Source organism: Dreissena polymorpha, chromosome 13, assembly GCF_020536995.1.
Source record: "Dreissena polymorpha isolate Duluth1 chromosome 13, UMN_Dpol_1.0, whole genome shotgun sequence".
Lineage (NCBI taxonomy): Eukaryota > Metazoa > Mollusca > Bivalvia > Myida > Dreissenidae > Dreissena > Dreissena polymorpha.
Genome location: NC_068367.1, coordinates 24260657 through 24278057, shown reverse-complemented (window position 1 = coordinate 24278057; position 17401 = coordinate 24260657). Strand labels below are relative to the sequence as shown.

The following is a 17401-nucleotide window of genomic DNA, read 5'->3' as shown; positions in this document are numbered from 1 at the left end:
ATTATACTGATTTGAGTCACTGTGACCTTTACCTTTGACCTAGTGACCTAAAAATCAATAGGGGTCATTTGCCAGTCATGATCAATGTACCTATGAAATTTCGTGATCCTAGGCGTAAGCGTTCTTGAGTTATCATCAGGAAACCATTATTCTGTTTCGAGTCACTGTGACCTTGACCTTTGACCTAGTGACTTGAAAATCAATAAAGGTCATCTGTCAGTCATGATCAATGTACCTATGAAGTTTCATGATCCTAGGCGTAAGTATTCTTGAATTATCATCCGGAAACCATTTTACTGTTTCCAGCCACTGTGACCTTGACCTTTGACCTAGTGACTTGAAAATCAATAGGGGTCATCTGCCAGTCATGATCTATGTACCCATGAAGTTTCATGATCCTAGGACTAAGCGTTCTTGAGTTATCTGGAAACCATTTGGTGGACAACCGACAGACGGACCGACATGTGCAAAAAAATATACCCCCTCTTCTTCAAAGGGGGGCATAAATATCATTGGGATAAATCTTCAGACCAAGTTTCATGAAGATTGGACAATAAATGTGGCCTCTAGAGTATTAACAAGGTTTTACTATAGCCATATATAGCCATATAAGGATAAATTCCCCGCCCCCTGGTGGCAATGTTTTTGAACAGACCCATATATAATTTGGACCAATCTTCTGACAAAGTTTCATGATGATCGGACAATAAATGCGGCCCCTAGAGTGTACCAAGTTTTTACTATAGCCATACATGTTTACTGAAATATGCCCCGCCCACTGGTGGCCATGTTTTACAACAGACCATCACTGTTTTCGAACTCTTCCAAGATATCATTGCGACAAATCTTCTTACCAAATTTCATTAAGATTGGACTATAAATGTGCCCTCTAGTGTTAACAAGGTTTTAATATAGTCATATATAGCCATACAAGGAAAAATGCCCCGCCCCCTGGTGGCCATGTTTTTTAAGCAATAACAACCATTTTCAAATTCGTTTAAGATATCATTGGGACAAATCTTATGACCAAGTTTCATAATGATCGGACATGAATTCGGCCTCTAGAGTGTTAATAAGCAAAATGTTAACGCCACACAAATGACAAAAGGCGGTAACAAAAGCTCACCATGAGGGCATCGTGCTCAGGTGACCTAAACATTTTGTCAAATCACCAATTCTCAGGCAATTTTACGAAATGACAAAAAGACACATTTTCTGACATTACAAAACTAATAAATTGCACTTAAAATGTTTTCAGGAAGATTGGCGCCATCAAAATAAATAAATGGACAAATATGTAATGATTAAGTAACTTAAAGAGCTCTCACGTCAGATAACACATGTACATAGGAACTGAGAGTGATCAATTAATGTACCAAAGTATCTCATTGGATGATCTAATTGGAAGATACATGTATAATAAAGCTTAAGTTTAAAACAATTGAGCTAGATTTGAATACCAAAAAAATATGAAATTTAGGAAGCCTCACATTCACTGTTTTAAAACAATTATCATACACTGGATGTTTAAGCTGGTAAGACTGACACCAATTAATGGATAGGACATTTTTATGTACTCTTGTTTAGCAAATGATAAACTAGTAAGTTATTTTTTGATAGATAGATTCAGCATATGATCAATTATTCTTATAATTTTATAATTTCACTTTGAGTTACCATATGTATGCTTAATTGAATCCAAAAATGTGTCATAATTGTATAAGTCTATAACTGGGAAAGAACACCAGGCAGGTGGATTGGAATAATTGATCTATTGGACTATTGATCCATCCCCAGCAGAAGTGAAAAATGGATATGAGTAAATACAGAACCGTGATGAATATTGGCTTTGCTGTTCGGAACTGATCCTGTTATCACTAAGCTTCCCAACATATTAGGTGAGAAACAATGTTGTTATCTTTACATTGGTCCTTATGGAAGCAGATAATAAAAATAAGCTGTGCATGTGCATAAATTGTCATCTCAATCTGCACATATTAATCAGGGATGATACTTTCTGCTTTTATGATATTTTTCCTTATAAGAAAGACTCTTCTTAGCAAAAATCTAGTTTTGGCAGAAAGATTTGTCCCTGATTAGCCTGTTCAGACTGCACATATGTCTGCATGGTTCAAACAGAAATCTGAAACCTAAATTCAAGCACTTTTCAAGGATTTTTCAAGGCCAAATTTTCATTTTCAAGGCCGAGAACCGTACGTTAGTTTCCTTTAAAAACTGCATTTTCAAACCAGATTAACAAAGTAAATATCATTTTTTTGTATTTGCTCAAACACACTACACTTTTTCCACAATAACTCATACATGTTATTTCTAGTTATTACATTGAAATACAGGTTATCCATCCTTAACTCAATGAGTCTCACATATGTACAGTACAGCCAACGCGGCACAAACATAATCCGCGGCTACGCCACGGCCAGATTATTAGTATGCGGCCGCCGAATCGTGTGTTCACGCGGCGTATCGCCGTGGCAATCGGCATCGATCCGCGCAACGACGCAGAGTCTGTAATAACCTAGCGTACTTTCGCGGAGTAAATCCGCCGCATACGTACGCGGCGGATCGAGTGAAAAGATATCCACCTACATGTACATACATGTATGTGAAGCGTAGAATTAATTACGTGCAACTGTTAATGTTTCGTTCGATTATCATTATTAAATTTGTAATCCGAAACACACTTCCGAATTTTAATGCTAACGCGACCTTTGGCAAATTCTAGCGTCAAATAAACAGTGCTAAAATATCCTTTGTTTAATAATAAGCGCGCGAAATTTATGCAGACATGTAGAACGTTGTTTGGAAAGTTTGGGTGTATTTTTGTTGTATAAATACATGAACATCACGTCAAGCGTAAATCGCGTGTTCAGTTGAAAAAAAAGCCCCGATTAGACGTTATTTCATCATCTCTATAAATAGTAACACATGCCAAAATGTATTTGATACTTAAGGAAATATCGAGAATGTTTGTGTATCGTAAATATTTACCAGCATTTGCTTTAAAACTGGAATATACGGAATTATTGGGTAATTAGTAGCGATATTAACTGTATAATATGAACAAAATAAAACGTGTTAACATACACATATTCAAACAATAGTTATAATAAGCTGATAATTAACAAAACAACAAACACGTCTTCACCGTCTTGATTATTGATGTGGCTTCAAACTGGTAATTTTCTCAGCTTAAATATAATAGCAAAATCCACATGCAATTAATTTATAAATCCACCATATGCTGGAGCCTTGACCACTTGTATGTGAGAAAACATAATTACGTGACATTGTTTATGTGTTAAATACATACACTACGGGCGGGAAACAAACTTAATTGGCCAGACGCATTAACTATGCTTACATGTATATGCTAATACAATCCGCGCACAATAAATTTATTATGATTTTAATTATTATTATAAGTGTTTTTTCAAAATTTGTTTACTACATGTAACTAAAAATTTTTAAGATATTTTTTATTTCATGATGCGCATGGACTCGGCATCATATATCGCGGATCGCGGCATGCCTCGGCGGACAGATGCGAAGTTTCGCGGCGAAATGCGACTTGCCGCCGCATACTGACGCGGCTTCAACGACTGGCGCGGCATCGACTCGTTTCTCCTTGCCGCCGCGGATCGCGAAATACGTTTGTTCCGCATTGGCTGTACTGTATTTACTTTTAAAAGTTATTACAAACAAACGCATTGTCTCTTTCTATGCTCACATCAAACAGACTGGTTCATTACATTTGAACAGCAGTCAGTTACTATAAAATTTTGTCTTTAACAGAATTGATTTCCTTTTCCAGTTCTTCCAGCTATCTCCTCTTATTCAGTTAACCACCCTGGTTTGAAACGACACTTCCCCATCCCTGCGTTTTCACTCGCAAAAATTGATCGCAATGGAGAACCTCTTACGTAGTACACATAATCTGTGACGTGTACACATAACGTTTCGTACTTAATAGTGTACGAAACTTATATTTCGTATTCAACTTTTTTGCGCGAAGGAATTTATGTTAAATTTTCATAATATTTCCCTTAAGAACGATTTAAGTAAAATAATTAAAGCGATGATAAAAGTAATTTTGAGCATAAATAAACATTTTCAAGGCTTTTTTACATGAAATAAGCACTTTTCAAGCACTTTTTCAAGGCCAACCTTTGTTCAAGGGCTTTTCAAGCCCTGGACTCGTTTTCAAGCACTTTTCAAGCCCTGTGCGAACCCTGGTCTGATAAAGCTAAGAATATCAAGAGAAACATGTTTCTGGCTACCATGAATATAAGCAGAGGACATAAAATGGCCGTAATTTCTTGAGATCTAAATATAAGAACTGGTAAATGAATGCAAGGAAGGGACCTAAATCTACTGTAATCATGTGTTGATGTTTCATACATGTTGACAGGAACTGGAAGGCTGCCACAGACATCTGTGGCGGCAGGATGTGCCGATTGTCGTCCTCCGACTGGTTGAAAGCACTGAAGTCCTGGCGAGGCAGCATTCGAGGCATCTTTTTCTTGTTGTCCACTGAAGAAAAAAAATACACCCACAGAATAATGTATTCAGTATAATAAGATGATGTTCTTTCTATGTGTATGGTGTTTAAGAAGTTTGATGACATAACATCAATCTGATATTTATTGTTATTTAATTGACTGACTGCAACTCATTAAACCTTTTATTTCAATATTTCATACTAATAGTTATTTACAATATTAATATTTTGCATAATTTTAACACTATTTCCCAAGTTTCAATTATTAAAACTTTATACTTTATATACAAAATCAGCAAGACAAAGGCTGGAAATCAGGAATGTAAACTTGCTCACTCGCACAAGTGCTTTATTCAGCAAATGCCACCATTATATAGCAAAAATGTTCTCTTCTTGATGACACAATCTTTGAAGTTGACATATTCTACTCTAGTGACTCAGACCAGAAAATAACACAGGATTTTAGATCCCTTTTGAACCCTATTTAACCTTGTTCCAAACTCCAATAAGATACAATTTTGAGCAATTTTCTGTACAAGTTGTATGAAGATTTGACAACAATGTGGACTTTTGATCATTATTTTAACTTAATAATCTAGTTTGTGAACCCTTTTGTGCCCAATATTCAAATTTGACCAAGATATAATTTGAACAAATGTTCTGAACAAATGAAATAAATTCATGAAGATTGGGCCATAGTTTGTTCACAAGCCCAAGCTTTTCTTTAATTTGAACTAGTGAACTAGTTATTTGCCCCCACATGACCCAGTTTTGAGCTTGAATAAGATATCATTTGGATAAATGTTCTGACAAAGTTTCATTAAGAATAATTTCTGTTGATCATTTTGATGCTCTTTTTGTGTCCTAAAGAAAAGCAAACTCTGCATTGGAAATAGTGGCTGGAACAATGTCTGAACACAGGTTCTTGTGCTCATAAAATGGGCAGTTCAAAAGAGTGACCATACATGGAATCTCAAGAAAAAACTTTTCTTCAATGCAAGTAAGGGGAGTTGTTTTAGAAATACATGTCACTCTGAGTCTCTGTTGTGCTGAATCATTTATTAGTTAGCAGCTGAAACCCAACAGCCAATGATTAAAAAGCTGGTGTTGCCAACATTATGACTGTCTAGCACATGTATACCACACCAACAGGACTGGAATACTGTCTTGCTGATTATACGCATGGCTTCCATTGTTGTCTATTTACTTACTGATCTTTTTTATAACTAAATTTCACTCTCAAAGCAAATATGTGGAATTTTCCTTATGCATTTTAATCAACTCCAGCCCTGAAAGTAATATATGAGCAAAACTTTCCTTCAATCAAATATAAGGGAGTTGTTTTATATTAACCTGTCCATCACCGTTCTGCTTAATCATTTATTAGTTAGCAGCTGAAACTGAGAAGCCAATGATTAAAAAGCTGGTGTTGCCAACATTATGACTGTCTAGCACATGTATACCACACCAACAGGACTGGAATACTGTCTTGCTGATTATAAGCATGGCTTCCATTGTTGTCTATTTACTTACGGGTCTCTTTTGTAAGTAAATGTCACTGTAAAAGCAAATTAGTGGAATATTCCTTACGAATTTTACTCAACTCAAGCACAGAAAGTTAGATATGAGCCTTGCTCTGGAAAAACAGGGCTTAATGCATTGTGCAAAGTATCTTTCCTGATAGCCTATTCACTCTACATAAACTATCCTGGAAAATACTTTCAGACTTTAGAAATTTTTTTTGGTTAAATAAGAGTCCCTTCTAAATGAAATTCCAGTCCAAGCAGAAAGGCTTATGGGACATTATACACACCGCACATTCATTAAGTAAGTATTTTTCCAGAGTGCAGCCCAAATTCCATGACAATATTTAACAAGCAAATTCATTGAATTGATATCCCCCACCAATATGCTTCTGGACACAAAAGTGTTATATTTGACACTCAAAAAAGCATTTTTTCAAGATACAAAGGGCCATAACTCATTTATTATCCAATGGTGTACAATGCCATTTGGCGTGCATCATCCTCTTATCCATATATACATGTATACTCATACAAAGTTTCAATGAAATCCGCCAAAGCACTTCCAAGATATTGCTCCGGACACAAAAAAACATTTTTCCAAGATACAAAGGGCCATAACTCTGTTATTAACAAATGGTGGACAATGCCATTAGGCGTGCATCATCCTCTTATCCATATATATACTCACACCAAGTTTCATTGAAATCCGCCAAAGCACTTCCAAGATATGGCTCCGGACACAAAAGTGATACTCAAAAAAGCATTTTTCAAGATACAAAGGGCCATAACTCCTTTTATTATCCAATGGTGTACAATGCCATTTGGCATGCATCATCCTCTTACCCATATATATACTCATACCAAGTTTCAATGAAATCCGCCAAAGCACTTCCTAGATATGGCTCCGGACACAAAAAAGCATTTTTCCGAGATACAAAGGGCCATAACTCTGTTATTAACAGATGGTGTACAATGCCATTAGGCGTGCATCATCCTCTTATCCATATATATACTCATACCAAATTTCATTGAAATCCGCCAAAGCACTTCCGAGATATGGCTCCGGACACAAAAGTGACACTCAAAAAAGCATTTTTCAAGATACAAAGGGCCATAACTCCTTTATTATCCAATGGTGTACAATGCCATTTGGCGTGCATCATCCTCTTACCCATATATATACTCATACCAAGTTTCAATGAAATCCTCCAAAGCACTTTCAAGATATGGCTCTGGACACAAAAAAGCATTTTTCCAAGATACAAAGGGCCATAACTCTGTTATTAACAGATGGTGTACAATGCCATTAGGCGTGCATCATCCTCTTATCCATATATATTCTCATACCAAGTTTCATTGAAATCCGCCAAAGCACTTCCAAGATATGGCTCCGGACACAAAAGTGCCGGACGGAAGGACGGACGGACGGACTGACGGAAGGACGGACGGAAAGACGGACGGACGGACAACGCCAAAACAATATCCCTCCGCCTACGGCGGGGAATAAAAAATTTCCGTCATAAATCTCAGCGTCAGGCTTAGGTTGACATCATTGGCTTCATTATAGCTTTCATGAATTTCTATGGCGCAAAGGGGTCGAAACTTTAACTTCTGCTGCAGCAGAAAAATACAGCTCGACCAGCATTTATTTTTATATTATGGCATCAGCCAATCAGCACTCTTGTTGTATTTGCCATTTGAAGGTGAATAATGCAAAACGATTTGAAAATAAATAAATAACAACTATGAAAAAAGGATGAGAATTTAATAACAATTTATTAAAATAAAGATAATGAGTTTGTTTCCCTTTTTCTCAAGTTATAATCAGGTCTATTTTGTTTCAGTAGAGGTAGCTCAAATTTGATTGGCTGGCGGGTTCAAGGGCTTATTCTAAAAATAAATGCTGGTCCAGTAAGATTTTTCTGCTGCAGCAGAAAAAAATGCTGCTCGGGCTGGAATTTTGCTAGTCGAGCAGCATCTAGATCCTGCTCGAGCAGTAAATTGCTGGCAGATCAGCATATTGCTGCTCGAGCAGCATTTTTTTCTGCTGCAGCAGAAGTTAAAGTTTCGACCCCTTTGGTGCGCCATAAATTTCTGCATCACAGTTTTCAGCATTCTATACAGTTTGCATTGACCCACTTTGTTCCTTTCATTTCATTATCTTGACAATAAAGCAATCTATACAACTATGTATTTTTGTACTGCAAATTCTATAAAATTGTACAGAGTAAGTAAACATGAAGAGTAAGTGTAAACATATCAATATTATGTAAACAACTGTATAATAACATCCTCACTTGTCAATGGTCAAGATTAACAAATAAATTTAAAAAACTGTAACAATGTCTAAATGAGCTCCTTCCTGTCATTTTCATGGCAATTAGAAGAGGTTACCTAGCTATTTAAGCACCTCACTGAATACTGCTAACCTGAAATAATAGCCACCTATATCAGACAGACAGAATGACTTTACAACGAGACTGTTTTTACAGCTATTACAAAATTCTGAAACTTAATGGGGCATATAGAAAATTATTCTTAAACAATAGCTGTTAGACTCCATCAGAAGACATATGCCCCCGAGAAAATACTTTTTCGAAACCTAAATGCAGATTTCGAAACCTAAACATGGACCCCAAGTTCAAGGTCAAGGTCAAAGGGGTCAATTTGTTGTGCTTATGGAAAGGCCTTGTCCATATATACATGCATACCAAATATGAACGTTACATCTGAAGCGACATAGAAGTTATGAGCATTTTTCGAAACTTAAACGCAAAAGTGTGATGGAAAGACAGACAGACGGACAGTGCGATCACTATATGCCCACCTTTGGGGGCATAAAAAAAAGAAACTTCCACACAAACAAGGTTATATGGAACGATGGCAATATTTCAAATGTATTGTTGGATGATATATATCACATACAAAGAATGCACATAAACAATAAGTACCATATTAATAAAAAGGGAATATAACTTGATGTCTTAACTCTTGTGCAAAATCAATTCAATAAACAGTTTTAAAACCCAACACACTTTATTGCTACACTTAACACCTTATAAAAGTAATTATAATGTAATATTCTTAAGCAACTTCCAAGCCGGCTAAAATGAGTCATGTTCTGACAAAACTGGGCATAATGCATGTGCAGTAAAGTGTTGTCCCCGATTAGCCTGTGCAGTCTGCACAGGCTAATCAGGGATGACACTTTCCGCTTCTATGACATTTTTCATTTAAATAAAGTCTTTTCTTAGCAAAAATCCAATTCAGGTGGAAAGTGTCATCCCTGATTAGCCTGTGCAGACTGCACAGGCTAATCTGGGACAACAGTTTACGCCCATGCCCAGTTTTCTCAGAACGCAACTCATATGTTAAAGTATGAATTCAAGTCCCCTAGGAAAGATTACTTAAAGGTGACATGGTGAACATTGAAAATGAATTATTTTATTTTGTGTCTAAATTAATTTAGGAAATTATTATATACTCTTGATTTATTAAATTTGCCCCATCAAAGTGTTCACTTTTTTAAACAGTTATCTGGAAAATTTTGTTGATCAATCAACCTCTGTTGTAAAATACCGTACTGGCAAGGAAAGACAGATCTCCGATTCAACAGGACAGTAAAAAAGAGGTTAAAACATCAGTCACTTGACATGTACATTTCAACTAGGTACATGGTAAATATGTAGATTAAAATTTTAATGTCTTCTTAAACAAAACAGATTTTTTCTAAATGATTGCACAGACAGAATCAAGTTTCTTATAATGGTACAGACATGTAAAATAGATATTGCAAAATAAGCATTGTAAAAATATACATCAACAGATTATATTACATTGTACATGTAGACTATCTGACTTTGAGGTTCTGTACCAATGAAATAGACCAATGACCCTTGAGGTGCAGGTTCTTGTGTTATGAATATATAACCTTTCAAAAAAAGTGTTTATTGTGCAATAAACCATGATCAGGAATTTTGGATCCAATGCTTCAAGTGCTTTGTTTTAAACTTACTTTGTTCAATACAACAACGTTACGCTTAACATAGTTTTATAAACAAGTTGCCTAATGGTATTAACTTGAATGTTATGTTAGCAAGAAGTTAGCTTAAGGGCCATTAAATCTTAAAGCATTTAATTAAGTCATCCAGACAGGCTTATAAGGGACACTCTGCGCTTTAATGACATTTTTTGTTTCAAAAAAGTCTCTTCTTATAAAAAATCAAGTTTAGGCGGAGAGTGTTGTCCCTGATCAGCCTATGCAGACTGCACAGGCTAATATGGGACAACTCTTCACTCACATGCATTAAGCCCCATTTTCACAAAGCACAACTCATGTGTATTCTACAGGGTTCGACACTAAGGCACGTCCGACAGACATTGTCTAGTAAGATCGGTGGTCGGGCTAGTAAAACTGTGGGCTAGCTTGTCCGACTGGTCGTACATACAAAATCTGTACTGATTCATATAACTACATGTATAACTAACCGAAAACCTTTTTCTCTTAATGTGTAAAATAACTATTGTATCCATTATTTACATCAGAACAAAACTAGCGGAGCATTCACATGATTCATCGCTATTTTTAGACGCGAAGGAGAGCTTCCCGCAGAAATAGCTTGTTTCCATTGGTAAAGTTGTCATGAATATTAACCCTTTGCATGCAGGGAAATTTGTAGTCTGCTAAAATGTTGTCTGCTGAATTTCTAAAATTAGCATTTTCTTCAATTTTTTTTCAAAGAATACTATCAGAATAGCAAACAGTTTGGATCCAGATGAGACGCCACGTTCTGTGGTGTCTCATCTGGATCCAAACTGTTTGCAAAGACCTTCAAAATTCGGTTCCAGCACTGAAATAGTTAACGATTTTCTGCAGTGTCGTAGAACTTTATATCATGTTTTTACGACTTCTATCGAAAATCGGTATCGTCAATGTAAACATTTTGGCGTAGCAGACAAGAGAATGTAATTTAAAGAGTGACTTTGTTCAAGATTGGATTTTCATCTGACAAATAAGTTAATAAAGAAGAATCCGACGGTAAAACTGACACAGATTATGATGGAAAAGGGCATTGGAGCTGTGTTAGCTAGAGAACAGCGGTCAAGCAGGCCAGAATTTGATAACGTTTAAAAGTCACCTGCTGTACAGACATCATCTGTTTAACTGGTGATAAACAGTTAAATTACAACAAACAATTTATGTTGTTAAATAGTTTTATTTTATTTTTTACTCTGTGCATCAAAATAACTTTCTTGTGTTCACTAATTATTTTCTGATAAAACCTGATTAAACAGTTACACGACACAATTCTGTTTATTTGCTATGTCATTTATGGTCTAGTAGACATCAGATTTGGGCTAGTACATTTTAAGAGGAGCTGGTCCGATGGTCTGGCTGTAAAAAAAGTTAATGTCGAACCCTGTTCTAATATGCTCTGTAATTTGTTTACAATTACTTTGAGAATAATACTTTTCTATGTCGTATGTCAATGAAGAATTTTAAAATTAAAATTGTTTTTGATTCTTACACAATTTTAAGAAAATATTAATCCAAATCAAAATTTTTTAACCAAGGTGTTATAGCCTATTTTGCTGACTTGATTGCTCTTACATGCAGATTATTAACCAATTCATTTTCTTAAAAAGCATATGACAAGCCTAGTCTTTCATCTACTCTTACATGTATATTTAGCTTACATGTAACATACAACGGTCAAGTATCGCTACTTCAATCTTTACAGTACAGGATTACATGTACCACATACATTTGTAAAAAGTGCATTATTCTTCCATGTAATTAAAAAATCTAGCATTTTTAACTTGTCCCAATACACCTCTAATCAACCAAATATATATTTTGTCTTCTCTTGTTTTGAACTTCAAAGTCTTGTGAAGTACTAAGAAGTCCAGAGAAGAACAGTCTAATGTCTGCTCTACACAATAACATATCTGTCAGTACAGGGACTTAGCTAATGAATTACATTGGTGTTAGTTATTGATTCTGTATTTTAAGTGATCAATACTGTCTATTACACAACTTTAATTCAGCTATAGCACATAAGTGAATGCAGTACATGTATATATCCAGCAAACAGCCAACTCGCAAATAGTTATGGATTTAACTGTTATTTTGAACATGGAGTAAAAATTGAATTAAATAATCAAACCAGATAGATCTTGACCTAATAAGGATTAAAAATGAGTACCATACAGTACCTATGCTTGGTTCTGGGGCTTTGTGCTATTAACTCGAACATTGAATTACTCTTAAAATATGATTAAATGACAAAATGTATACAACTATTCATACATTTACTATACTTTGTACATTTGAAAAGAGGGTCAACCAAGGATCATTATATAGTGCTAGTTTTCATAAAAATCTGCCTGGCAGTTTAGAAGATGTTGTTTTGAGAAAAATATTAACAGCATGCTACACTTGATGGCCACCTACCATAATAGCTCATCATGTACCCTTTCTGTTCATGTGAGAAAAAAAATCATTGTACAAGGCAAATGAGGACAATTGTGATCAAAAAGTCAATTTCTAACCCTGATTTTCCTAACTTATTTGTAAGTCCAATTTCAAGTTCCACTCACCGAGTGTATCAGTCTCATCCAGAATCTCAGACTGGATGATCTCCTCAATGACGTCCTCCAGTGTGACGACGCCCAGCGTCTCATAGTACGGGTCACCTGGTCCCGTTGTGATCACACAGCGTACTATTGCCATATGGGAGTGACCTGAAAAATGGGAGAACATTGATTACCTGTGCATTTGATGCAGAATGTTGATTTTTGTCACAGGCTTATAGCAATTCACATATTTTTTTCTCAAGGAAAAACCTTTCATTAATTTTGTTGCAACTAATTTTGCTCTCCCAACTTCAAAAACACAAGCTATGATTTCCCAACTTAAAAGACTCACAAAATAACAATTTATTTTAAATGTTTATTGTGTGTGTGTTAATTATTATTGATGTTTGAAGTATTTTAATTGCAATTTGCAAAGGAATCCGAACATGTATGCACAAGACAACATTATCTGTGACTTCAGCATATTGACCCTTGGTCATGCTAATTTTACCATTTAATTTACACAACACCAATACCAATAAGTTTTGCATTGAATAAGATCAAGTTCAATATATTGATAATTCAAATTTGTAAATTTAAATGTAAACTTATAATGGCCTATCTTATTATGCACATCAAATCTTAATTAATAATTTTACACTTAAAGGGACCGTCAACCGTAATTGATGAAAAAAGAAAAGTTCTTAAATACCGTATTTTTATACAATTATTAGTTTACATTCATTAAAATATCACCACTGGTATATAACATTACTTGAAAAAAGTTGTTAAGTTTTCATATTTTCAGTATATTTGTTAATAAATTTTACTGGGTACAGGTACCAGGTAACTATAAATAACGCAAGTAGATTGATCATCGTCACGTGGTAAACCCAGGAATGCTAATTGTGCATGCGTAGTGAATTGTATATATTTTATGCAAAAATTATCAATCTACTTGCGTTATTTATAGTGTGTAGATTAGGGCTGTAACAAATACACTAGGTAACGAATACGATACGTATCACAAATACAGGGTGGCGAATACGAATATTTATTCACTAATATGAATTTCAATAAACAAAAGTAATACTGACAACTTGATATGACATTATATAGTATGTCACTATGGGTATTTGTCAATTTGATTAATTGAGTATCATTGCATACTGAAAATATGAAATATTACACTTTGAAATAACAAAACACTGACTAGAACTGCTTAAACTTTGAACACAGCGCCAGACAAACGACGTGTATTTGGCAGGCAGGTCAACGATATCAATAGCATTCTCTTTGCTAGGCTCCATGTTTGTTGATAAGTTGCACAATCATTGGCGTAAAGATAAACAAAAAAAAATTCCATCTGCTAATCCTTTGTGTGTATGTTTGAGCATCAAAGCACTCGTATTTGCCTAAATAAACATTAAACAACCATCGAAAGATTTTTCAATTCAATGTCATAAATATTCAACCGGTGCCCGCTATTATTGTTGATAATCTCACTGTGTAACATAGTGGGTGGGATAAACATGATGAAAAACGCCGGAATAAGGAGAAGAACATTTAAATATAGGGGTTTATTGTATGAACCTTCATTTGAAAGGTAAGATAAGATGATTAAACTTTCAAACTCGAAACCACATTGTTTGTATTCGCCAAATATTCGGTTCGGGAGGTGGCGAATAACGAATACAATTCGTCCAAAGCCGTATTTGAGTAATTCAAATATTCGAATGTATCGTTACAACCCTAGTGTAGATTGTTATGTCACCAATTTTCTCGATGTACTTTAAATTTCACAGCGGGAAAATAATGGCTTTTTTAGAGCATGGTAAATGTTCAGTATTACTGTTTCCTCACAAATATCATAACTAAAACATAACTTTTTTAATTTTGTCAATTTACCAAAACGTGAAAAGGCCCCTTTAAAGATAACTTGATCATAATGAAAACAAACAGTCATGGCCTTGATCAATATTTTCTTGCATGCATGTATCATGACCAACTAATAATACACTAATAGTAGGTTATCAAATCGGGACCTAATCTAAGTTGTATTCCCTGATAATGGATATCACGATGAAAACAGTCGTGACCTTGATTCACATTTTCTTTTATATCATGACCCACTAATATACTGTAATAGTGGGTAATCAAATCTGGGTTCAATGTTCTAGTTACGGTAGTAGAGCTCTGTTTAAATAGCTACATATAAAATAACAGCTTCATTGTTTATTAGCTATGCTACACTGCATCTGGGCCATGCTGTGTGAAAACTCAAAAGGTGGTTTAATGCATGTACGTAAAGTTTTGTCTCAGATTAGCCTGTGCAGTCAGCACAGGCTAGTCAGGGACAACACTTCCTGCTTTTATGATATTTTTTGTTTGGAGAAAGTCTCCTCTTAACAAACATCCAGGTTAAGGCTGTAAGCGGAAAGAGGCGTCCCTAATTAGCCTGTGCAGACTGCACAGGCTAACCTGGGACGACACTTTAAGCACATGCATTAAAACCCCTTTTCACAGAGCATGGCCGATATACATGTACATGACCACTTGTCCTCAGGACTACGACTCCAGCATTTAGTTACTAACTAAAGCTTTTCAAGTGCATCTATAGTTATGTAAAGTTTGCATAGTATTTCACTTTTATTTGTACAAAGCATTATTTGCAGAGAATGTAAAAATATGCATAAACTAGCTTGTGATAGACTTTGACCCATCAACAATGTCATGTGTATTTTAAACATTTCGAGCCATGTGTCTTTGTTTTCCATTTCTATAGAAATTATTGTGTACCGTAATTACTCTATGTTTTCGGACACTCTAAGTTTTCTGACACCTCGTTTTTCAGCAAAAATGATTATTTTTCATGACTCTTAATTTTCGGACACATGAGTTTTCGTCCATAATTAATGTCTCTAAGTTTTCGGACAGTATATTTTACAGCGCTATTTTACCAAATTTCGGTCCGGTTTTCGATATCTAATGACACTTCGATCATGGGGTTTTACAACCAGATTAACATTATAAAACATGACAGGTGCATGCCTTAGGGTAACGGACCATTACATTTGCGTTATTGGGTAAATAACCTTGTAAACCAGTATGAATCAATGGTTTCGCCCGATAGCATAAGCGTTATGACAATTAGCAGGGGTAGTGCCAATTAACATGAGTGAATCCACATGAGTGAATCCTTTGTATGTGGTTAAACCACGTGACCTATGTATCGGTCAGCTTAGCAATTAGTGACGTCACAGCAGAACTGTGCTATTATCTACCGCAATGGTACTTCCCCTTCTTAGTAAAATAACAGTGACAAATACTAAACGCTTCAAAGTGTGATGCTCCCAATTGCAAGTTTTACGAACAATGGAAGGTGTAAGACAACAACTATCGGAAATGAACAAACAAAGAATTCATTGTTTGCTTTTTTTGCGTTAATTACAGGTTCATACTAGCGAGTATCGGTACATCACATGCTCATCTTTGAACTCGTTGGTCAAAGTACAACCTTGTAGTACTGATCTGTCAAATAAATTAAGCATTCAAAATTATTTAAAATGCAGTGCAAACACATATAAATGTAATTTATACTGGTATTTTACAAGCGCGTGCTATTACCCGTAGTCGTTGATACAATTGACGCTATGTCTGACACTTCAATTTTCGACTCTAAGTTGTCGGACACCTGTATTTTGTGAATATTTTGCGTATCAAAGTTTTCGGACACGAAAAAAAATTATTATTTTTAAGTGTCCGAAAACATAGAGTAATTACGGTAATATATATTTAATTTCTTCAACCTGATAGAAAAAAAAACAAGACACAACGCCTACATTATAAACAAGCAAATACATTTAGTTTATATCCCTGCAAAATAAACTTGGATTATTGATTGGTGCAAATCACTTGATATACAGTTATTACAGTATAATGAGTGTAGTGTAACTATTAATAGATAATAATTAAGTATAGGGTACCATTATTGTTTTTATAAAAACACAATTCTCCAAATTGATATCTGCCAACCAATAAAGTTTTGTGTTGAAATCTTGTAGTGTATCTGAGATATACATTGTAGTATTGAAAAGTTACAAAATATAAAAACAACAAAGGGCAATTACTCTTAGTTAAGAAAATGCAGGTTTATGGTTCTTGTGCAAATCACTTCTTCTCATGGATTTCTACATGCCTATGAAGTTTTATGTTGAAATGTTGTATAGTATCTGAGAGAAAGTGCAGGTTTATGGTTCTTGTGCAAGGCACTTCTTCTCATGGATTTCTACACACCCATGAAGTTTCATGTTGAAATTGTTGCATAGTTTCTTAGATATAGCCCTGTAAAGTTCCATCATACAAAAGAATACTTAAAAAGTTAAAGGCATCAGTGGCATCCCTTAACTTGTTTACCGTTTGACTTTCTGATTTTTTAACAAAAACAACATAATTTCATTGTAACAGTCATAACAGGACTTTTTTTCCTTCTTTAGCAAGGGCCCTATACAGACCCCTTTCTTCTAAATAAAAGCCCCTTCCCAAAAGAAGATAAATCTTTAAATGATGCAATTTTTTTCCAATGTCAAGCTTACTTTGGAAAATGTTTTTCCCTTTGTTAGTTTTGTCCATAATTTTTCCCCCAAAATGGAAGGCCAGGCCCGTTTCCCAGATCAATAAAAAAGCCCTGATAATAATAATCACAAAGTCTGGTGGACTCTCAAGAGATTATAGCCAACTGTGCTGGTAAGTCTTGACTCTTGACCTACGGAATGTAAGA

At 35.1% G+C, this 17401-nt stretch overlaps 1 protein-coding gene across 1 annotated transcript in view; it reads right to left on the bottom strand.

Moving 5' to 3' along the window:
* LOC127855378 (unextended protein-like) overlaps positions 1-17401 on the bottom strand; it is a 45128-nt gene that overhangs the window by 26317 nt on the left and 1410 nt on the right. The window contains exons 2-3 of the mRNA XM_052390880.1: positions 12646-12789; positions 4420-4551 (exon numbers count right to left, since the gene is read on the bottom strand). Of these exons, the coding sequence (XP_052246840.1) occupies positions 4420-4551; positions 12646-12789 (276 nt within the window). The remainder of the gene's footprint in view (positions 1-4419; positions 4552-12645; positions 12790-17401) is intronic.